This window comes from Musa acuminata, chromosome BXJ1-6 (assembly GCF_036884655.1).
Source record: "Musa acuminata AAA Group cultivar baxijiao chromosome BXJ1-6, Cavendish_Baxijiao_AAA, whole genome shotgun sequence".
Classification (NCBI taxonomy): Eukaryota; Viridiplantae; Streptophyta; class Magnoliopsida; order Zingiberales; family Musaceae; genus Musa; species Musa acuminata.
In genome coordinates, this window is record NC_088332.1 from 1,107,547 (window position 1) to 1,131,093 (window position 23,547).

Genomic DNA, 23,547 nt, shown 5'->3' on the forward strand with positions numbered 1-23,547 from the left:
CGGATAAAAAAATATTATGAGAAAAACTTATAATGAGGGGCTTTATTCGATAAATAATTATCAAAAACCAATTGTTAGAATGTTTCGTTTGAAGATATAACACTATATTCATTCCTATCAATTTCTTTTTTATTTTTTTAACAAACAATTTACCCATCAATTTAAAAATTCAAAACTTGACTAATGCCCAATCCAAGAAAATGGTTTGACTTTAATTTTCAATTTGCTAGAGTCGACGGACGAGGCATATAAATGACAGCACAATGCCCGATGGAGTATCAGCAAGCTACATGGTTTTGGAGGTCTAACCATTAATGAACTAAACCTAACCACCTTTTTCATTAACAACAAATGCATTTGCTAAGTCTGAACTTGAAACAGTTTGATGAAATACCTGCCCTTCGATACAAAAACATTTATTTGCTCCAGTATAAAACGACAAAAGAAAAAAAAATTACAACATCGGATTCTAACTTACAAGTACTCGAGTCAGAGACTGGCAAACATCAGCAGAAAACCAAAGTTTCCTTCTGCTTTAGCGGCATAATTGTTCTAAACTTTTACTGGTAAAGATGGCATTTGAGAAACAAAAATAAAAATATCATTGTAGTTGCACAAAGTTCTTTTAACACAGAAAAAACACACACACACACACACAATTGGACTTGCATAATATTAAAATTCACCAATCACAGGTACAAAATTATGTTGACCACAACTTTTTAAACTTTTACTGGGGGTACTTAATTGTTCTAAATATTAAACTCATCTTCTTATAAGATTAAGGCTTAATAAGCAGACGAAACTGGAGTCATAATAATTAGATTTTTGCACTAGAGTTCTTTACATAATAAGGAAGACTTGCCCAGAAGACTAATAGATAAAAAAACAATATGGGGGAGTCACCCTCACCTAAGAAAACTTTTTGAAAACAAACAATGCATTTTTGTCGTAAAATGATTGTTTATGATGCGACAGGCTAAAATTGAAAGTTTCAAAACAAAAGAGTCATCTGATGCAACAAAAGCATTGCCAGATCGGGGAGGTTTGATCTAAATGTTGTGTAGTGATGTAAAATCCTTGAGTGGTCAAAACCTGTGACCTATCTTTGGTATCCAAATAAAAGATTGGGCACACTGCTGACAAGGTGATAGTGTGCCCATACATCGACACAGAAAGGCATCATCAGTACATTATAAAAGCCATAAATAAAACGTAGCACTTTAATGAAGCAGCACTCACCTGAAAATTTTCAAATCTAGCAGCAGTTTGGAGATTAGTTCCACATGCCTCTATAAAAACATTCACACGGTAGAAATAAACTTTAGGGTAAACAACTTTAAAAACCCACCCAATTCTTGAAATAGATGAAAGTTCCCTGTTATGAGGATTGGGATGACCTACCTTAGGCTCCATTTTCGAGTACAACTCATGTCACTATGACAAGAAATAGCTCTCAGATGACATCCTCAACACACACAAGCCTTCAGTATGGTCGTGATCGCTGGCCACCATAATTATGCCTATCAGGTCCAGACCCCCCACCATCATGATAATTGCCTCTGCGCCTATCTCCACCGCCATAACCCCCTCTCCCGCCACCGCTGGTGTATAAGTATAAAAGAACACAGTTACTCCACAAATAATTCAGATGTGTTGATAGAGATATTACATAAAAATTTTAACAAGAAGTCCAACAACATTAATATATAAATTTCAAAGAATTTGCAATAGAAGAGCTAACAAGGTCAAGAAGATGCACAATATACAGTATCATAAAACATGAACATAAGTTAGGCAAGGTTAAGGACGTACTCAGAGTTCACCTCAGATTATTTCAAAATAATAAAACCTATGCTGACAGAACCTTCCAATATATAGCATTAGCTGCTTCTCATACAAAATAAAATTTCAATATAACTCTAATTTTGTTTGCAAACAAATATACAAAGTACTTTTGCTTTTTGATCAACCATTTTTATTTTGCAATATTTGCCTATTGTTTGGTGTTTTGCCAGCAAATGAAGTGGAACTTTGTGATGCACAAGAAGTGTCAATTCCACCAAAATATTTTCTTTCTCTGCAGTTATAACAAAGCATGGCGATATCCCATATGCAAAACAATGGAAATCTATATTTGATTTAAAAATACTGCATAATTTAATACATCATTTACCAATGAGCCTCATATCTGTATCCACAAACAGATTAGACTCGATGTTTGAACACTAAAGATAACAAAAACATGAACTTCAAGGTTTCACTGTCATTTTTATTTTATGGAAGATAAGAAGTTTAAGAGAATATGAAATGAATATTTACCACAGATTTTTATTTGGACAATACATCTGTCATGAATATACAGGATAAGCTTGTATCAGCAAGCAGCTTTACATACTACAAGTAGCAGCTTTTGGCAAGATAAAACCCACACCTTGTAATAAAATTAGCACCCAAACTAAATATTGTGGTTACTAGAGATGTTTAAGCTATATCACATCTCCAGTGCTCAAATTTCTGACAAGAGTTAGCATCTCCAATCACAGATATGCTTGATCTATGAAATCTCCGGAGATCTTTTATTCTAGAAGTGAAACAATAACCTTGATCAAATTTTCTATAAGGGCTGGTGCTACAACCACAACTAGTACCAGTGAGATAACTTAAACCAACTCAATTTGGAGAGGCTGGCATACACCTGATCAAAAAGTGATCAACAACCCCAACAGTATTTATGATTGCAAATCAGGTGTGGCCGAATTTGAACCCATACCGATCTGGGGCAGAGTTAAGTTGGCTATTTACACTACCTGGGTTTAAAAGTTCATACTAGTCCAATCCATATTGGTCTCTGGTTGGGGTCAAGCAACCAAGCCCCATACATCTACATACAATATTTACAAAAAGTACATCATAACAAACAGAGAAACAATTGATCACTTACAAGGCCTACTCTAAATTCTATTCATCCTAAAATATCCAAGGATTTGATGCATCAGCTATCTCAATCTCAGTCAAAGCTTAGAGCATTTATTTTGAGATGCTTTGTTGAAAAGAGAGTTGAAGTATATGAGCTATAGAATAAGCTAGCAAAATTCACATGACATTACAATGTTAGCACTTAGCAAGGCTATCATGAAGCAAATGACAAAATTGATGGTTGTAGATCTTGAACCCTTATAAAATACTATTTATATAATTTATAATGTTCAATAAACTCGTGCTTTGTATAGTACAACTTAATTCTTAGTGTAATAAAAGTTGGATTCCTACATTCACTATGACCAATTTCAAACATTTCCTCAAAAAATAAAAAAATTTCTGAACTAAAAATTCACTCTTCAGAACAGTATTTTAAAACATAAAATTATAAGAAATTTGTTGACATGTATGTCATGTCCATAATTTTAATACATACATATGCACACATACACATGTCCATGGGTATGAACTTGTGGATCAAAATTCTTGTCTCCTAATCAACCAGTGATGGTACCCTTTTTCTCATGTTTGTCCATCCTCAAGTTCACTAATTCCTATTCCTCTCCTCAATCACCCCATACAATTCCTCTTCCTCTCCTATCTACCTCATCATCTCTCATATACCCCAATCATCTTTATAGTCTTGCCCCTCTATTTATCAATCTCTTACCTCCCAGATAGTTCTCACATGCCATCAAACTCGTGGATTTCAGGATTAGTCAATAAGCCAGATTTGTGAATCGTATCTTGGCAGATGCTTATCCAATATTTCCTGAGAAATTCCATCTCCATTGGAAAGCAGCCAAAAGCATCCAGAAATTGATTGGGATAGGCCGGAGTTGACTGATTTATTCAAAATCAGGCAACCCAACCCAATTTTTGGCCAACACCAGCCAATATGTTTGGTCCTTACCAATAGCAGATTTCAACCAAAAAGTTCAGAAAGAGGTGGAATCTCTGGCTACGGCAACTTAGTGTCACTTCCCTACTTAAGTTGTAAATTGGTACCAAGATGGGCAACCCCTTAGGAAGTACTTATGAGAGGGATTCTCAAAATCAGAGGCCTCCAATATGATATCTTCGACCTTACATTTAGAATCCCCAAGTTGCAAGTCAAGCCAGGCATGAAATCAGCTCTGCAACTTTTCCTAACCTGCTGATCTCCAAAACATATAGGTCTTACTTTCACAGCAGCGCTTTTTCATGGTCCAAAGAATACTACTTCCATCTATAACAATCTACTATCAAACTAAAAAGGCTTCCTGTAGCAATCGGGTTTCACTTTAACACAAACTGACATAATATAAGAATACATATCTAGATGGAACAAGGAGTAAAGAGACAAAAGAACAACAGAGTAGAAAAAAGACTACAATTGCTCCCTAGAAAATAACACAAATGGATCTCGACATACCCATAGGGCTTACAATTTACAAGTTTAATTAATTAAGACAATTATGTTCTCAAAAATAACTTAAAGCTTGCACTCTTAGCACAAAAAATCTAAAAAATAAAAAATGACTAGCAAAATCCAGCATATCTAATTTCTTTTTCAGACTTGATTAAATTGTTCCATAAAAGGGTTATGAGGTCAACATCAAGAAGGCACCCGTTAAGAGAACTTGTTAATCATTTTAAAATTACAATGCAAAAAAAAAAAAGTTAACTACCAATTATCAGTTCATTATAAAAGATAACAGACTCACACAAAGCAATGCTATAAAACAGTATGCGGCTTCACATTTATCAAAATCATGTGCTGCATTGTCTATCATGAGAGGAACATATGTTAAAAGAGATGAATGCCTATAAATAAGTCCAAGCAACACACTGACTTCTTAAGTCAACTGACACCATTCAAAGATCAAAAAACCAATCTATATGGACCTACATCAAGGATACGACTTTATCAGGCACTGATGTTAAACAAGACATTTACAAGACAAAGACAACAGAGATTGCACTATATAGAGTTATAGACAATGTCATAAAAGTTAATTTATAAATGAAACTGCTGAGATTCCAGCTTATATGACAAGAGGGTCAAACATCAAGGAACACATCTAAAATTATGCATACCAAATCTACACTGTAAAATAAATAAAGCAAGAACACTATCTAAATACAATCAACATCTTTATTGTGCTAAATTTTGTCCCTCCCATAGATAATGCAATTCTTGCCATAAAGGAAAAAAGTTAAACCTCAAGGGATGCCATCAAAAGTGTGGAAGAAATCAACAAGCAAAGGTAGCAACGAAAAAACTAAAAATTAACAGCAATTTTATAATTTCAGCCAGTACAAAAAAATTAGATAAACATGGCTAGTTGGAAGATAACAAGCATGGACATAACAACTATAATGGAAAATTTTGCATCATGCAATTCGCCACCCCTAATATTTGTTTGTTTTATTTTCTTTTCTTTTTTTCACTAGAATAGACAGATATACACATGCTTCAATTGCTTTCCGGGAGTAAACATGACAAGGCAATATGCTAAGAAGCACAAAGACTAATATATGAAGGCAAAATAACCAGCATACACCAGATGTCTAACAACAAAGACGTGGTTTAATACCCGTGACCATATGCAGGTGGAGCTTTAGGTGCAGTCTTCTCTGCCATTGCAACGTTAATCTTGTATCCTCTCATGTCATAGTCTAGAACAGAAGTTTTATAAATATGTAAAATTGAAGTTTGTGGGGAATACAAACAAGAAAATTAGAAGGCATACTACGACTTACTGTTGTAGAAGCCCCCAGCAGAATGTGCAGCAGCTGGATCTTCATATGACAAAACAGCATCCCCTTTGTTGTTTCCAGATTCATCGGTATATATCTTAATATTCCACGGCCATTGGTCCTTGTAACCCCGCTTTTGTTTGATCCTGCCAACCTAGAAATAAAAACAGAGAAGTATTCAGGCTTCCTCAAACAATAAAGAAAGGCAGAGAGAGCAGATAGAGGAGGGAAGAAGGGGCAGACAAAAATCTAGACCCCGTTTCATACTATACTAATTTACCATTCCAACATCTGCATGTATTATGTGATCATATGCCCCATGCCAAAAATCTCATGACAAAAGAATACAGTAACAAGGAGAAAATAAGTGTTTCTATGAACAATACCAGTTATTGAAAGATGAGCTTTTGATCAAGAAGGTGAAAGGATTAGGCATGCATATTTAAATAAAACAAAACTAATGCGGCCTCTACTCAAACTTTAGAAATATAAAAAGGACATACCTAGTCCACCATCATGTAATAACAGTAAGAACAATTATAGGGAAAGAAAAGGAGTACAAAAAGTTCCTTAACCTCTTAAAGAAATAGGGATGCTTAGATAGAGAAAGAGAGTAAGAAGTTTTAAAGTTACTCTCAAATCCAATCTGTGCCTCTTCAAACATAGCCTTTTCTATTTGTCTTAGCATTACCACATACATCACTTGCATCAGTGAAATCATTGGGCACCCAGGTGAGGCAAGGCCCGAGCGCCCGCCTATTGAGCCGAGCAGACACCTGATTCAACTCAGGCCAGTTCAAGCCTGACATGAACCAGACAATTGTATCTGGTTCGATTGAACCAATTAGACCGTGAGTCGATACTAGCAGAGTTCGATTGAAACCTATGCACGTACGAGCCTTGACACAGAAACCCTTTCTCACTTCATTTCTGAACAACAGTGGAGTTCCTCCCATCAGCGAACAACGACAACAGCAACAGCGGCAACATCTTCCTCCAACGGCAACGGCAACGTGTTCCTCCAACGGCGACGTCATCCTCTGATGACAGCAGCTTCTTTGCCTCCCTCCCGGTATATCTGTCTCTTTCTCATCCTCCCTCCTACCGCTGCCCCGTTCACCACAACACTCCGCAGCCTCTTCCCTCTTCTCTCTTCCCCTTCTTCCCCATTCACCACTGCCTTCTTACCCGTTCACCGCAGCCCTCCTATGTTCACCGCAGCCTCTTCCCTCTTCGCTGTTCATCGCTGCCTTCTTCCCCTTTCAAAGCAGCTCTCCTACAGCCTCTTCCCTCTTCCCCGTTTATCGCTGCCTTCTTCCCCATTCACCACAGCCCTCCTACGGCCTCTTCCCTCTTCCCCTCCCTCTTCCCCGTTCACTGCTGCCACTTCATTGCTGTTTGTCAATTTGAACTTAAATAGCTGCCTGCTTTGCTGTTAGTCTTTGTTGTTTGTCTATGTTTGTGAGAACAGTAACTGCCTGCTGCAGTGAATCAGTAGTAACATGTCGGTTGTTATTGCTATTGCTGTGGTGATTAGTGCTGCTTTTTAGTGTTCTGGAATGTCATCGTAGCTTTCGATAGTGACAAGATTGAAGATGATGAACTGGATTTTAATGATCTTTGATGTTAATCTTGTTTTATTTTGTCATTTTGTTATTGGATATGGACAATGTAGTTTGGCACTTTAAATAAATGCAAGTTTGATGTGTTATTTTTGTTTTAGTTTATTTTTATTAATCATGATATATGATTTTTAAATAATAATATTTGAGAGCATCCCACTTTGCTTGGGCGAGCGCCTAGCACCTCAAGCATTTTGGGACCATGACGCCTAGTGCTTTTAACTACACTGACTTGCATGATAACAAGAAAAGAATTGGGATCACAGTAGGGTTAATCATTATCTTCAAAACTGCAAGTGGATAATATTTTGCTAATTTATACAAAATATACATAAATAATTTATTTACTCATTCCAATAATACATTTGTATTATACAATTTATATTTTTATATTATATTACCATAAAATAGTTATTTTATCATACAGTGTTCCTCATTGGTTTATATATTTCTTTTGAAAACTTAAATATCTATAAAAATATAAAGTTAAAGAATCTTTTAACATATAATATATTTGCATACTTCTTTTTATTTTATACATTTCCAGTGGTCTGTTGCTAAAAATTATATATTACTATTATTATGTTATCTTTGTGGTCAGTCTTACTGATCCAATTAACCTGATTCTACCGACTCAATCGTATAACTCATAACTAATCCTCATCCCGATATGATCTTGTGGACTATGATACATGAACCAAGACACATGCATGCAACATAGCAACAAACATAACTTCAAATCACAATGGATGAGCTTGCAGATGCCAATAATACTCATATAATTCAATCAAAAGTCAAAAGTAATTTAAGGTTACTTAGTCTTTAGAATGTGATAAAGTGGATTTAATCTTTCCATATTCTATAGAAAAACAATTGGAGTTTGTGTATAACTACAATTTTAAAAAACAAATATTTTAAGCTAGTTGACTACCTTTCTCTTCCCCTATTTTCACATGCTTACCAAATTACTATACTATTTATGCATCAGAAAATGGTGTAATAGGACCACAAACTATAGGAACACAAGGCCAACATATATATATATATATGAATCACAGAATGTAACCACAATGAAAACAATTGATAATGTCTTGACCTTGAATTTCACCAAATAACTAAAAAAATATTTCTTCTCGAACATGAATTTGCTCAATGTGCAACTCATTCAGTCAGTTATAGGATGAATAAAGAGATGAGTTCTCAATGATCAAAAAAGTAGTTATATGAATAAAAAAGAAAACATTCCATGGAAACAGCAAAAAGATGTATCTTTTTGTCTCAGCTAGATAGAATGATCAACCCCAGGTCATCAAAGGTTGTTTAGAACTTAATTAAAAAATCAGATATATCTGCATATATGATGTCTGTTACCAATACAAAGTATGCATGCTATTAATCCCTAAATACCACTGAAATACTTTTAGTTAAATAATTAATGCTTCAATGATGCTTCAATAATTAATCCTTTGTCATTTTACCTCTTTCCATGATATATCTATGATCCTTAAAACCTACAAATATGACTACAACAATAATTTATCTCCAATAAAAGGAACATTGTCCTGTCACATGCTAAGATTAACTACTATAAGAGAGGGAAAAACACAAACCTGTCCGATCCCTCCAAAAAGGTCACGCAGCTCTTCTGTAGTCACATCAGGAGGCAAGTTTGAGATGTAAATCCTCGAGTTATCACACGATTCTCCACAATTTTCATCACACTGTTTAATAGTGGCAGTAGGATCACCAGGAGCAGCACCATATGAACCACCACCATGGCGCGGTGGAGCACCACCATCACGGCCAGGATTCGAACGATCACCATACCCGCCACTATATCCAGATGGCGGAGCACCATAGCTAGATGGTGGACCACCACGAACTGCAGGACCTTCAGTGCCATATGCATTTGGAGGAGCGCCATATGAAGGAGGGTAAGAATTGGGGCCCCCGTAGCCACTAGGAGGTGGAACAGAATCACCACCATAAGTATTATTTGCACCAAAGGTATTAGGAGCAGGAGGGTAATTTCCAACAGGACCACCATATGCAGCTGGAGGTGGTGGTGCAACTTGACCATAACCACCATCCTCCCTCTCGTTATTGTAAGATCCACCTCTTCCCCCATAATCAGTGCTCCTACCACCGCGGTTCCCAGCCTGTCCCCGACCACCACTATTATAACCACCACGACCACCACCACCTCCACCATTATAATCACCACCACCTCTATTATAACCACCACCTCCATCGCCTCTGTTACTGTCACCAGAGCCTCCACCACGACCAGCACCACCACCAGGGCAAGGAGCACCACACTTGTTGCACTCCACTCTTCTCGCAAAGTTCAGGTTTCCGCAACTGCACAAAAAACTCAACTTTATCAACAGGAAAAGAAAATTAAATGTACTAGAATCATATATCAGAAAGACAAGTGAAACCCCAAAGGGGAAATAAGAGGACCTGGGGTTGGGGCAGCGCCAATCACCCTCCCGGCCAACTCCGCCACCGCGGCCACCACCTCTGTTCCCCCCACCACCTCCACGGTTACCACGATCGCCACCTTGATACCCGCCGCCCCCATATCCACCGCCGCCTCCTACATAAAACGGCAGACAGGTCAGAAACCAAACCCTAGATCTACAGAAAGCCAAAACCAACATCAAGGAGACAAAAAACCAATGACAACTTTCAAGGGCACTTTAGAAAAGAAGGATCAAGAACCTCGATTCCCGGGATTTCCACCATAACCGCCACCGCCTCCGCCTCCGCCACCGCCGCGGCCTCGGCCATACCCACCGCCTCGCGGAGGCGGCGCGGTCTCATCGAGTCCGCCGGAGCCGTACGAACCTGACATCGATTAGGTCTTTTGCTGTCGCTCCCCCGAGGAAGAGAAGAAGGGGAAATCGAACGCAGAGAGCGAGAAAGAGAGACGGGAGGCGACTTGTTAGGGCACGCAGTCTCCTCGATCGATATAGGGTTTAAGTAGGCCGATAGTTTCTTTTCTTCGGATTCGCTTTCCCCATTGTCTTACCTGCCTTGTGATTAGGCGAAATCTTGGACGCCACGGGTCCGGTCCCACGTGACTTCGAAGAACATGAACGCAAGTACTCGACACTTGGTAAGAGTACTTAAATAGGTTTTATAAAATATCTTTGGAAAATAGCCTATATATATATATATATATATATATATATATATATATGTCAGAATATTATGTATCTTATATATCTCATCAAATTTTTTTTACAATATATATATATATATATATATCATCAAATATTTAAATCATCTGCACAATCTTATTAGCATCCATTATTAGCAGTGATTATGACTTATACAACAAATATACTGCTAATCGGATGTATAATGGAGACAACTCACTCACACTAATTATTACTATTCATGTTTGCTAATAAATTTTTAGAAATATCTAAAATATTTATTGTCGCTTCTTTGGATTATTTTGAATGTTTCCAAATTTAGATTTAGAGGGACAAAAATAAAAAAAAGTTATTATGAGTTAGCCAAAATGAGTAAGTGACAAGAATGAAACTCTTGTATTCATCCTCCCTAAAGATAATATAAGTTGGAACTTATTTGAAGACTTGATAAGAACAATAAATTGAAACTTGAAATGGCATAAATATATTTAATTTTTTAATATATTTATGAGAATATTAGATTAAGTTAGGTATTTAAATACTCTTTTAACTAAAATTAACTAATGTTACTATCATCAACTTTGTTTGATGGGAGTTTAATTTTTTTATGAATGTTAATAAGAGGGATAATAAAAAAATTAATATGTTATTTTCAAAAATTGAAAGAATAAATATGTGAATTCCCCTTTTATTTAAGATAAAAACTACACTGTTCAGCTGAAAAAAATTGTACAACTTTTATTTTTATTTTTATCATTTAAGAAGATAGTTGAAACTAACTATTTTTCCTTGGAAATTGGCTTAACAACTAAACATTTTAATGTTTTAGCCAATATGATTTTTGAGTTATATCTTTTTTTTATTCATGTCGAATAGTCTGATGCTAATCGATCTAATTAATAATTGATTTAAATACAAATTTTGACTAATTTAACTGATAAAAACTTGGATAGATCATTATTGCAAAATGCTGAGCTCCACTCACATCTTAAATACTTACCCTTTATAATAATAATAATAATAACAATAAAATTGATTAAAATTTTGGTGTTTAAGACTATAATATTATTAATAACAAAACAACCAACCTAATAGAACCAAGATGAACATACAGGTTAATAACTTATAATAATTAGGTAATGATGTTTTATTCTTCTAAAGTACATATATGAGTGTTTATCATTAAAATTAAGAGTGTAGTATGAGGATTAACAATAAATATGTGAGAAGTTGAAGATTGGGGCAGAAATTTTAGTAGCTAAAAATTACACAAATTCTGTGCAAGATTCAGACACCAAAGTTCATTAAAAAAAAGATTCATAGTACTAATTAATTGATTAATTAAAATCCTTTTAATTTTTATGTTATTATTAATCAATAACAATATCCTAAGCTTAGCGCTAATTGATTGGAATTTTGGACTTGAAGACTATATTATTATAGATAACAAAACAATATGTACTTGTAATATAATAACTGATTTGTTCTTCTAAAGAATAAGACAAGAGTATTTATCATTGCAATTAAGAGTGTAGTAGCATAATTAACAATATAAATGTGAGAAATTGAAGATTTTATGCATTTCATATGGGCTAGAGATTTTATTGTCTGAAAATAACACAAATATTATGCAAGATTCAGATCTCAAAGTCCACTAAAAAATAAGATTAACAATATCCATCAATTAAAAACGCATATTGAAGTTTATGTTCTTATTAATCAATAACAAGGTCCTAAGTTTAGCACAAGTATATGGCATGATCCTTTCAAGTTGTCCCATCTTTCTTGTCCAAGTCACTCTGTACGATGACTAAATCAATGATGATGTAATTGAAGAAAGATATCTTAGACAACTATTCTTATCTCCAAACCTACAATTAAAGTTCCAATAAAGAGGGTTAACCATTCTTTTTTGTTTATCCACAGGTTTAACCATTCCTCCTAGGAGAAGAATCCATGGTAATTGATCAAAATTGATCTTGGAAAACTAACCTAATGATGGGATGGCTTTGGCCTATTATAATTCTTGCCTATATATTCCCAACTCTTGAGCAGGTTGATGATGACTGACAACACTAGCAACTCATTTTCTATTTTGACTAGTGGTTCTCAGTTTGACCTACATGCATTCCAGCTAATCAAAAGTTTAAATTATTCTTAAAAATAGCTATCTATTTTCTTGAAATTTCTAGCAATAGTAAGAATCAAAGAATATTTTTGAAATACTCAAATGATAGTTCTTGTCCTTAAAAATAGGAATACTCAAATGATGGAGGAGTTCATTCATATACTACTCAAACTCCATCCTATAAACTATTTAGGATTCACCTAATATAGGTGGTGAGGACATATTCCATATATTCATAAGTTAATGGGAGTGAAATACATGAATTTTACATATACATATATATATATATATATATATATATATATATATATATTATATGCTATATGCAAAATTTGAAAATGATAGATATGAAGAACAGCCCCATTAGACTTGTGAGTACTTAGACATGAAGGAACTCAACCTTATCTGTCATCCTTATCTGCTGTGTCGCATGATGAGCAAGCCATTTAGACCTGCTTAATGGTCGGCCTTTCTATTTTCTAAAATCTCATATTGCTCTGATCAACGCTTTCCCGTCGACTGCCAAGGCAAGAAAACGAAACATACCTTAGAAAAGTACTCCGCTTCGGCAGAGTGCTTGACGAGCAACATGAGTTTCCGCAAAAGTCGTTGAGGCATATCATCATACACCTTTCGTTCTCGTTCCATCCGTTAGATCGCTGTGGCCGCTTAACTTGTGGAGGCCACATGCCTTGAAACAGACCGCTACCATGAAGGCGGAAAGCAATGACGAGAGACGTGCCCGACGGACTAACGATGACTCTGTGGATTTCTTTTCCTTGTCTTTTAAGCCCTTTTTCTTTGACCGATTCAAACACTAAAAATGTCGTTCAAATTTGTATTGATTTAAGAATAAATAACTCTTCCTTTTTCTTCAGAGTAATGCAATCAATATCCAATATTTATTGCATCAGTATATATTAAAATTAAATCATATGAAAGGATAAATAAACTTGCTTTAATTAATAATAACCCAACTTTCTTTTCTCTCTTAATAATTAATTTAGCCAGTTAATTGGAGTCTAATAATTAGAAAAATAACAATAATTAGTTGATTTAAGTCACCTTCTCGGAAACAGGAGAGAAAAAGAGCCAATAAATAAATAAATAAATAAAATAGAAAGGGATATTTTGTAAAGATTCTTCGATCCAATCCACCAAATCCCGTACGCACCAAGTCGGCCATGAGGCCTCCACGCGCCACCTTCCTCGATCACAGCCGTCTATTTCCTCCCTCCCTCCCCTATAACAACATCAGCCCTCCATCGTCCTCCTCGTCCTCCTCTCAGCCACATCCTTCACTGCTTCTCCGCCTTCTCACGACCAACCATGCTTCTCAAGGCCCCTCCCCGGCTCGCCCTTCTCTCCCCCTCTTCCTCCGATCCCTCGCCGTCGCCTGGAAACCCCTCTCTCCGCTCCTACTTGAAGCTTCCGAATGGGAGGGCTCGGGGCGGGCCCGTCTTCGCCGCTGCCGGTGGGAACCATGCCATCACCGGCGTCATCTTCGAGCCCTTTGAGGAGCTCAAGAGCAACCAGGTGTCGCTCGTGCCCGTCTCCCCCGACCAGTCCCTCGCCCGCCAGAAGTATGCCGACGACTGCGAGGCCACCATCAACCTCCAGATCAAGTATCTTGTTTCTCCAATCCATGGATTCTTCGTTCTTTTTCTTTTCCTTGTCAAGAAAAATTAGTTTTCTTGTGGTATTCTGAGATCTTGTACCAAAATATTTGATTTTGTTGAATATATTCTTCCTTCTGAGAGAAAACAAAATGATTTTTTTTTTAAGATACCATTATTCTCTTCTGATTTGTTTTGTCTTATTTTCTTAAAGGAGAGAGATTGGTTGGCTCTGTTTTTATATTCTGAAATCTAGTAACAAAAAGATATGATTTTGTTCTTTGTTGGATGTTTTCTTAATTTGAATCTATAAAATCTTTTGTATTGTTAGGAAAGAGATTAATTTATATCGAACTCTTAGCGTTTCCCCTTAGGTGTAAGCCAGTTAAACCTTGACACGTGTAAATGAACCCAAGTGTATGCATGCAAGCTAATTTGAGAGAAGGATACTGTATAAATATTTTGAGCTGGGTGACTGGTAATCCCAAAAGCTTATAGGAAAAGACTCAAATCTATTATTAAATTCATAATCTTTGCATAGCAGTTCCTAGTTACTATGACTATGAGGTTTTGATGAACAAATTTCTTACGACTGTGCTAAGATGAGGTTTTTTCAAAAAACATGTTGTATTTTCTTAGCTCTTGTGAGAAAACAGATGGAACCTTCTTAAACGTATTGATTTAGGTATTTGAATTCTGGAATCCTGTAGCAAAAATATCTAATGTTTTTCTTATTTTATTGACAATCTTTTATTATTATTATTATTATTATTTTTGTGCAGTTATTTCTAAGCAAAATGTCTTGACTTGGTTTTTTACTTATATATTTGTTCTTCAGAAAATTTGTGATCTTTGTACTAGCTGCAACAATTCTAAGATTTTTCTTGTTGATCCGCGGTGCTTTTATTTCAGTGTGGAATACAATGTGTCATATGTATACCATGCCTTGTTTGCTTACTTTGATCGGGACAACGTTGCGCTAAAAGGCCTCGCCAAGTAAGTCTTTGGGAAATCTGAGTCTGTGCTTGTATTCATCTCTTTTTATTGTTGATAAGAGCAAATCTGTTCTGTTGCCATATATTCAGATTCTTCAAGGAATCGAGCCAGGAGGAAAGGGACCATGCTGAGAAGCTGATGAAGTACCAGGTGTGAACCAAACTTCTCCTCTCAATTCTTTTTTCTTCCTTTTCTATTGTGGTATTCAGATATAGAGTTGGCCCAAGTGTTCCTTTTTGTTTTATGATATTTGAGGCTGGATTTTTCCTTTTCTTTTGCGGTATTCAGAACAAAAGGGGAGGAAGAGTGAAGCTTCTGCCGATAGTTATGCCCTTGACCGAGTTTGATCATCCTGAGAAAGGTGACGCGTTGTATGGTAAGGACTAATATGTGGGTATGTTGTTAATATTAGCTTGTTCAAGATGTGTCTACAAATACCAAGTAATGTGGACCGATCTAAAGCCTTTTTTTTGTTAATTAATCCATATAAACTTTGACATGCTTATTGATATCAACAATTGCATTAATTTGAAATTTTTTCGTGTACTGCATATTTCAAACTGCCATAGAGAAGTGGAAGCACAAGATAACATCAAAACTGCCATAGAGAAGTGGAAGCACATGCATGCACCGATACACATTTTATTTCTGAAAATAACCGTGATAATTTCCGCAAATTTCTATATTTGACATGTATCACACATTTATTGGAATTGTAAGGGATTTGAGGTTGATTCTTGTTCTTTGGATTGAAGGAGCTAATAGCTCCAGTCACTTATGTTAGTTGTTTCATTATTTTATACTTCCAATCATGTTCCATGAGTCTGACAGGTTTGTGGTATCTGTTTCAGCAATGGAATTGGCTTTGTCTCTTGAGAAGCTGACAAATGAGAAGCTACTAAATCTACACTGTGTAAGTGATTCTGTGTTGAACGCATTGATTAATTGTCCAACACTTCATTTTAGGTTCTGGCCCTCATCAGCTTTTGAATTGTGGATGAACAGGTAGCTCAAAAACACAATGATGCCCAGATGGCAGACTTCATCGAGAGCGAGTTTCTTGGAGAGCAGGTGAAGCCTATTCCATAATTCTGGTTCTTGCTTTGAATTATTCTGTAGTCATCAGAATTTAGTGCTCAACCTATATTTCATTAGAAGATTTGAATATGCATAGTTTTTGGCTTATTGAGTGATCTCGTCTGTCCATAGATAGCTGATCTACGATAGTTTTCTATGACAAGATTATATATGGATGACATAGTATTGATGCAGTTTATGTAACACTGGTTTCGTTATAAGCTAGAGTAGTAGTATATCTGGTAGTCTTCACCAATGCGAGCTATGGATCTTACAGTGCACAATGTTCATTTACTTATTTATTTTCTGCTTCATATAAGTAAGTTTTATATCATTTAATACATCGAAATAAGGTCTTCATTATAATTGCATTGGTTCATTTCAATTTTCAGGTTGAGGCAATTAAAAAGATATCCGAATACATTTCTCAGTTGCGAAGAGTGGGAAAAGGACATGGTAAGGCTTTATCTAATGACACCTGCATCGCATTCCTTTGTGTCGATATCTGTATATCCGAATCACTTATGTTTCTTTGAATTATCTTTCAGGAGTTTGGCATTTCGATCAGATGCTTCTCCATGAAGGAGCTGCTGCATGAGCTTTGCAAAGAACATTGTAGTTATTTCGTAGTTGTGTCCTGTCCATGAACAGCAGGGTTGTTTCTCCATGACCTTCTCTGTTGTAATGTGAATAAAGACTCGGGAGAAACAAAAGACTGCATCAATGTACTTTGCTTCAATAAATGTCTTAATATACAGTATCTGGATTGGTTGAATAAGAAGCTGATCAAAATTTTGCTTCGAGTTACATCAACATTGATGATTCCAACTCCACTTGTTAAACCTGACAGGTTATCATAACTTAGAACAGCCTGGTGAGACACATTAAATTGCATGAAGCAAATTGCATCCCATGATCTGTAATTGTTATGAGGGCTTATTGCTGCCATGTTTTCTGGATGCATAAAAAGTTATTTTGCTAACCACATTCACAAACACATATGCATATGGGTCAATTAACCAATATGCTTAATTTACTTGGTCAATAAAGCCAAGTGATTCTTGATAGAAACAATTACTTAGCAACCCAACACCAACCATACCAACCATAAGAGACATAGGTAGCACTTAGAATATATTCATATTCATGCGTGTAATCTATATATATTGGAAAAGTCAAATGATGTATTTAAAGTTTGATCCACGAGAAGACTAGCTTAAACTTTATGTTAGATTATTATTTATAACTCTGAACTAAGTCAATTGATGTCTTTGAGATTATTATTATTATTAACTCCTCTTAACTATTTACAATCATATTTTAATTTTTTTTAATGTTTCATGATTATATTTTTATAAATGGACATAAATATTTATTTCTTTTTCCTCCTCATCCTCTTTTTTTTCTTCTTCGAAGAACAATGTCCAGGTGGTCGCGAGCGGAATTAAATAACATCGAGCGACATAAGGGCATAGACTAGGGGGTGATGATCAACGGTAAAAATTATAGGTTTGGAGATGATAGAACACATAAGTTGAGGGAGCATCGATAATAATGACAAGATGCATAGGCTACGTTAGCAAGAGTTGCGAAAAAGAAAAAAAAATTAGTGAGATCATAAATAATAATATATTATTTTATTAATTTTTAAGAGATTATAAATGAATAGTAAGGAGATCGTTAATAGTAAAAAAAAAACTGACTACAGGCGGCGGCCCCACCGCTGAAGGTGTCAAATCCGGGGTTCAGATTTCCCTGTCGGAGACCGAGTCGACACCGAGTCAAAGGGCGTGGGATCGGGGCCCCAACAAGTCCGCGTGACCTCAATCTCCGGAATCGCCGCCTAGCTTCACGTCCGCGGCCTCTCCGCCTCCACCTCCTCCCCTGGCGGTGGCTGTACGAGCTGCCCATTGATGCAGCCTGCTCCAACGTTCACAGTACGTACTACCCCCCCTGCAAGAACACAGGATAACTGTAAAGCTCCTTTCCAAAGTATTTCCACTGCAGCACACAGTAATGATTCAAGTGCTTTCGAAAGACCGGACTTTGCAGATGAACAAGCAATGCTACGGATTCAAATAATTATATCACATATGTTAAGGAATATTTTGGGCTTTTTCTTAATAGCTTGAGTTTTTGGAATTTAATTTCATCCAATCAAATCTTTCTTTTTAGGTCATGAGTTTGACTGACTTAAATAATCATTTTTAAGTGAATAGAATTTCATTTGTTTGCGAGTGTCGTAACAAATTCTTATCGATCTAAAGTATGAAGATATACTACTTCTAAATCATCCCATTAAATATAATTTATTCTTGAATTCATAACATAACATGAATAGATATTTTGAATTAAATAATATGTTAAATTTTCTCTTAGAATATTTTTATTAGTTTTCTAATATATAACTTATTTTTCCCAACACATAACTAATAAAGAAAAAAGTAGTATGTCTCCAATAAATTTTTTTCCAGTTGGTATTTTTTTTTAAGTTGATTTTGTCACCGAATTAACGTATATTTCGAATAGGTATTTATCATGCTAAAGATAAAGGAATAAAACTCTACAATAGTATTTTTTTGTTTCTCTATAATAAATATTTCATTTGGAGACAACTCTATATGTATTTAATTCCTAAAATTGCCCTTTCTTTCTCTTCTATTTAGTAACAATCTATTGAACCAAGCAACAACTTTAACCTTCAATAGATCCTCTTTATTGAATCACCATTAACACAAAAGTAATATTGACCTTGTTTGGAAGATGCAATACTTCTCATATTGCCTCTATCTATCATCTTTATCTTCAAAACCTTTATGCAGTTATATCTACATGGATTTGTCGGTATCAATCAATGTCTTGATTCATGTTGGTGTTAACTTGATCATGAAGAGCACTAATTAAGTTCTCGAGTCATCTTCGATTTCATCATGACCGACAAATGGATCAGGTTAATCCTTGATTTGATACAATAAAAGTGATAAGATAGTAGACAACTAAGCTTGGAAAATAGATTTGGAATCAACTATCAAAAAGAAACATTGCCAAGATTATCATTATTGAAGTTGATTTTTGTAAGAAAAATATGTTCTAGAACATTGCTTAAGGTTAAATAGGTTATGTAATTTAGCAGTGTAAGATGCATCATGTTACATATATAATAACCTACAACAACCTACCAAACATGCATCCATTAAGGAAGAAAGTATGCATGATATGAAACAATATTTCATATAAAAGAACAATACCGAAACTTTGTAACGATCTTCTCGATTGTTTCTTAATTGATGAGAAAGAGCTTTTAACTTCGAATAACTTTCTTGTAGATTAATTCATGATCTCATCATCTCAAGTTCTTGCAGCATCTTTCCATCAACATAAAATCTAGTTTTGTCAAACCATGTGAGTGAGAGATGTCAGCAACTTCATCTGTAGCCATGCACTATGGATAATTAGCATTAAGCTGATGAATACATTACATCTTAGTGGTTCTTTTCTTCAATTTAGTTCAAATTTTTCTACCTTGTGATATCTATGCTGTCACTGAGAAAAACTTCAATTTGTATTATTAGAGTAACATCAAATTATCCTTGTAAAAGTTAGCCTTCTTCAACAGCTTAAGTACATTTTTCTCCATGTTTTGAGCATGTGTATAAGTGAAGACCATTAACTATGGATCAATTTCACATAATTAATACTTATAATTTGGTTTTCCACACTTGCTTTTTTTTTAGGCTTGCTGAAATCTTATTAGCGAATTCTAATTGTAATCAAAAGCATTAAACAAATATGATCTCTGAACTTAAATATTCCTAATGCACTAGTAAAAGCCGTTTTCTCGGTAACTATACACTCTAAAACCATAATTAGTATTTAGTTTCTCTATATAGCACAAACGCTTAATGATCATATGTGCTGAAAGATACATGAGTAGCTGCCATCTTCTGATAGATAGGTTTCTTAGTAAGAAAAGTTAATAATGACAAAGAAAATGACCCTATATCACATGATTTTTCACTCATGTAGCTTCCAAAACTGAATCCAATCAATTCTATTAATTGTAATATCGATATCTATGATGACAATAAATTCCATATATAGTCCGAGACATTGACATTATGATAGAGTGTAAGGTCATATCAACATTCTAAACCTTGAGAAGATGTTTCAAAGAAGCCACACCTGTTGTTTATCTGCCAGCGAATATGTTCACCTAAAATGTAGGCATCAAAATCCATGACCAGACAACAGCAGACATCTTTGAGATGTATTAATCTTTGAGAAATATTATCATGCCATTGCATGCAAGCAGACATACAAGCTGGGCCTACATCTGTTCTTCCACAGATGGCAAACTATTTGAGCTGACTCATAACTCATTTCCTGATGGTATCTTCAACTGTTGCTTCTATTCCAACAAGAGATCTGCTGTGCTATGCATCAGCTTCCTAAACCATTCGTTCTTAAGCACAATCCACATAACAAGGTACAAGAAGTAAACCCTAAAAAAACCCTAATTATAAGAAGGCTTCATTACAGCAGGCTTAATTCACAGTTTTAGATAACTGTCATTGTGAAGCACATCAATCAATCATTTCATGCATCATTTAACAGTTCATAGCTAATCAGAAGTGGTTTTAGAACCATTTCCGCTTTGTTCTTCCTTAGCTTACTTGATTAAGTTACAGTGTGAAAAAGGTGCCTGCTATCATGATTAGCTCACGAATGCTTAGGAATATTTCAACTGGAACAGCAGACATATCTTACTCCCCTCCATCATTGAAGGATAAGAAAACCAAATGAAAGGAAAAAAGAAAAATAAAAGAAAACTTCATTCAGGTTTAGAAGCCATCAAGCCCCATTGCAGCACATGCTACTGTTAAAGCTCTGTTCCACTAAGGAGAGAGAGAGAGAGAGAGAGAGGAGTAGATGATGAGCAGTAGTCAAAGTTATGAGGCTGAATAGTTGAAGGTGTAAATAAGGCGGCAATGATCATAGATATCAGTAAAAATGCAGCAGTAACTTGCTCAAGTAAGTAGGCATGACTCAGGTGGTAATGATCACAGATGCTGCTGTAAGAAAAAGGTTCCTTAGCCTGAGAAGGGAGAGAGAAGTTGAGGTGCAGAAGAGAGAGAGAGAGAGAGAGAGAGAGAGAGAGAGAGAGAGAGAGAGAGAGGAAGAGGAAGAGGAGGAAGGAGAAGAGCTAAAGAGAGTGAGAGGGAGGGTGAGTCAGATCGAAGACGCACGTGTTGGTTAGGACTAGATTGACACCAGAAGGGGACCATGGAGTTCTCTCTCAGTTCGACCTCGTTGCAGCGGAAATCTGAGTTTCACGAACGCTTAAAGCCGTATAGGAGACAGATAGATATGCTGTTGCTGCACAACAGATCCAGTAAGATGACTGGTGTATGACTGAAAAGAAGACGAGATGAGAAGGATCTCATGAGCACAGCATGATGAAAGTAGGTGAGGATGGGAGAGAACGAGACATTACAGAGATATTGGAAACCAGGTAGAGGAACATAAGCAGATTGTCAAGGAATTACACCTCTCAGATCTGCCAAACAGACTGAATAGAATGAGCATGGCAACGATCTCGATCTTTTCGTGCACATTATGACCAGAATCATGAGTTGAAGTCGCCGATCACCATATTGAATCCAAACATGTTTTGAGCGGAACAAAAGGAATAGCCATCTCTCAGTGAGTACTAACAAAGAGAAAGCAAGGAGAGAGAGAGAGAGGGGCGGAGGGGAGAGAGATCAGGAAATAGACGAGCCCCACAGCGGAACTGCAGATCCCTCACCGGCACCCGAACCAGAACTGTCGCCACTGAGAGCGGCGGAAGAGGAAGACTCACCTCCGCCATGGACTTGGTCGGAAGCAGTGGGCGCACGCCTCCGCTTCTTCTTCTCGTAGGGGATGCCGCGGGCCTTGGCCTGGCTGTCGCGGACGTCGCGGAGGAAGATGCGGACGGCGCGGGCGGCGAAGGGGTTGGTTTCAGGAGATCCGCCAGACTCCTCGTAGGCGGCGCGGAGGCGGCCAATGAGGGCGTCGAGGGAGCCCCAGGCCTGGCGCAGCGGGCAGGTGCAGGGCGCCGGCGGGCTCGGGTGGCCATAGAAGGCACACCCGGAGAGGTGCACCTTCGTCTTCCCGAACTGGTCGAGGTAACGTAGGAACTCGATGACATGCGCCCCGCTGCAGCGCGCCAGCACCAGCGGCGGCTTGTGGTTCCGCAGGTACTGCAGGAAGGTGTTCCAGTCGCGCCGCTTCTGCAACTCGTACCTACTCGGCGCCGCCGCCCCCGACGGTGGACCCGTGTCGCTTCCTCCGGCCCTCGATGGGCCTGCGTCCACCGCGTCCATGCACCGGCTTCCTCTGCTTTTGCTTCCCTTGCACCGCCCTACTCCTTTCACGTCTCTTCGCCTCCCTCCCTCCTTCTCAAAAAGGCAGGGAAGAGAGTGAGAGAGAAAGAGAGAGAGAGAGAGAGAGAGAGAGAGAGAGAGAGAGAGGAGAAGTGAAACAGGAGCGCTCGCTTACTGTGAGAAGAGAAGAAGAAGAAGAAGAGAGTTTGGTGTTTCGTCGAACACCTGGCTGGGCAAATCTTGGAGGCAAAAGAAAGAAGGATGGTTGCTTAATGGAAGTCGGGTGATACGTCACATAGTTTGGGTCTTAAATGTCTCGCCCATTTCATTGAAACTTCAATAAATTACGATTAAATATATTTGCTATATTTTCTTTTCCGATATTACCTAATAATTCAACTAAATTTTGCACATATATTTTCATTATCCCAATTGCACTACTTTACAACAAAAACTAATACACAATTTTCTTGATCTTATAAATGTAATTAGTTTCTCTAAAAAGAAAAAAAAAAACATTATCATCGTGTTGAGCCTTTAGGAGCTTCCGTCCATGTAATAGAAGAAGATCATCATCGTGTTCATTTCCCATCTTCGTAAGAAGAGGTAGCAACATATGCGAGGAATCTCCTATTATAACTCAATTTCGAGCTAACGAGATGGTAAGACCGAACTCATGCAAATGACATTATGCAATGAATTAATACTTGTAATTGATGTAGGAAGGTGTCGTCACGGCTAACATGATCGATCGATCATCTCCATTAAAGAAACTACGATTTCTACATTCCCTTTTCTCTCTCTCTCTCTCTCTCTCTCTCTCTATGATATTTGTACTATTATTTTGTGGTGCAA

General features: G+C 36.7%; 3 protein-coding genes across 6 annotated transcripts; 1 reads left to right on the forward strand and 2 right to left on the reverse strand.

Annotated features, from left to right (window-relative positions):
* Window positions 1-806: 806 nt before the first annotated feature.
* LOC103971079 (transcription initiation factor TFIID subunit 15b) lies at window positions 807-10,314 on the reverse strand. Of its 4 annotated transcripts, none has more exons than XR_670670.3 (8): window positions 10,071-10,314; window positions 9,810-9,945; window positions 8,957-9,707; window positions 5,728-5,878; window positions 5,562-5,643; window positions 1,405-1,604; window positions 1,243-1,292; window positions 807-1,136 (listed from the first exon to the last, which is right to left on the reverse strand). XR_670670.3 is itself a non-coding variant. In XM_009385026.3 (6 exons), exons 1-6 carry the CDS (start codon window positions 10,201-10,203, stop codon window positions 1,487-1,489), a joined length of 1,371 nt encoding a protein of 456 aa, XP_009383301.2. In that variant the 5' UTR covers window positions 10,204-10,314; the 3' UTR covers window positions 1,206-1,486. The 4 variants fall into 4 exon arrangements, 1 of the variants encoding a protein (XP_009383301.2); XR_001976360.2 differs by having other exon boundaries at window positions 807-1,139; XR_670669.3 differs by lacking the exon at window positions 807-1,136 and having other exon boundaries at window positions 1,206-1,292.
* Window positions 10,315-13,899: 3,585 nt separating this feature from the next.
* Window positions 13,900-17,130, forward strand: LOC103971080 (ferritin-3, chloroplastic). The gene is made up of 8 exons (XM_009385027.3): window positions 13,900-14,263; window positions 15,167-15,250; window positions 15,340-15,400; window positions 15,539-15,626; window positions 16,102-16,163; window positions 16,256-16,321; window positions 16,720-16,783; window positions 16,876-17,130. Exons 1-8 carry the CDS (start codon window positions 13,968-13,970, stop codon window positions 16,923-16,925), a joined length of 771 nt encoding a protein of 256 aa, XP_009383302.2. The 5' UTR covers window positions 13,900-13,967; the 3' UTR covers window positions 16,926-17,130.
* A 3,711-nt stretch (window positions 17,131-20,841) lies between these two features.
* On the reverse strand, window positions 20,842-23,173 carry LOC135675529 (protein G1-like7). Its single transcript, XM_065185767.1, has one exon. The coding sequence runs from the start codon at window positions 22,690-22,692 to the stop codon at window positions 22,090-22,092; it is 603 nt and encodes a 200-aa protein (XP_065041839.1). The 5' UTR covers window positions 22,693-23,173; the 3' UTR covers window positions 20,842-22,089.
* Between the last annotated feature and the right edge of the window lie 374 nt (window positions 23,174-23,547).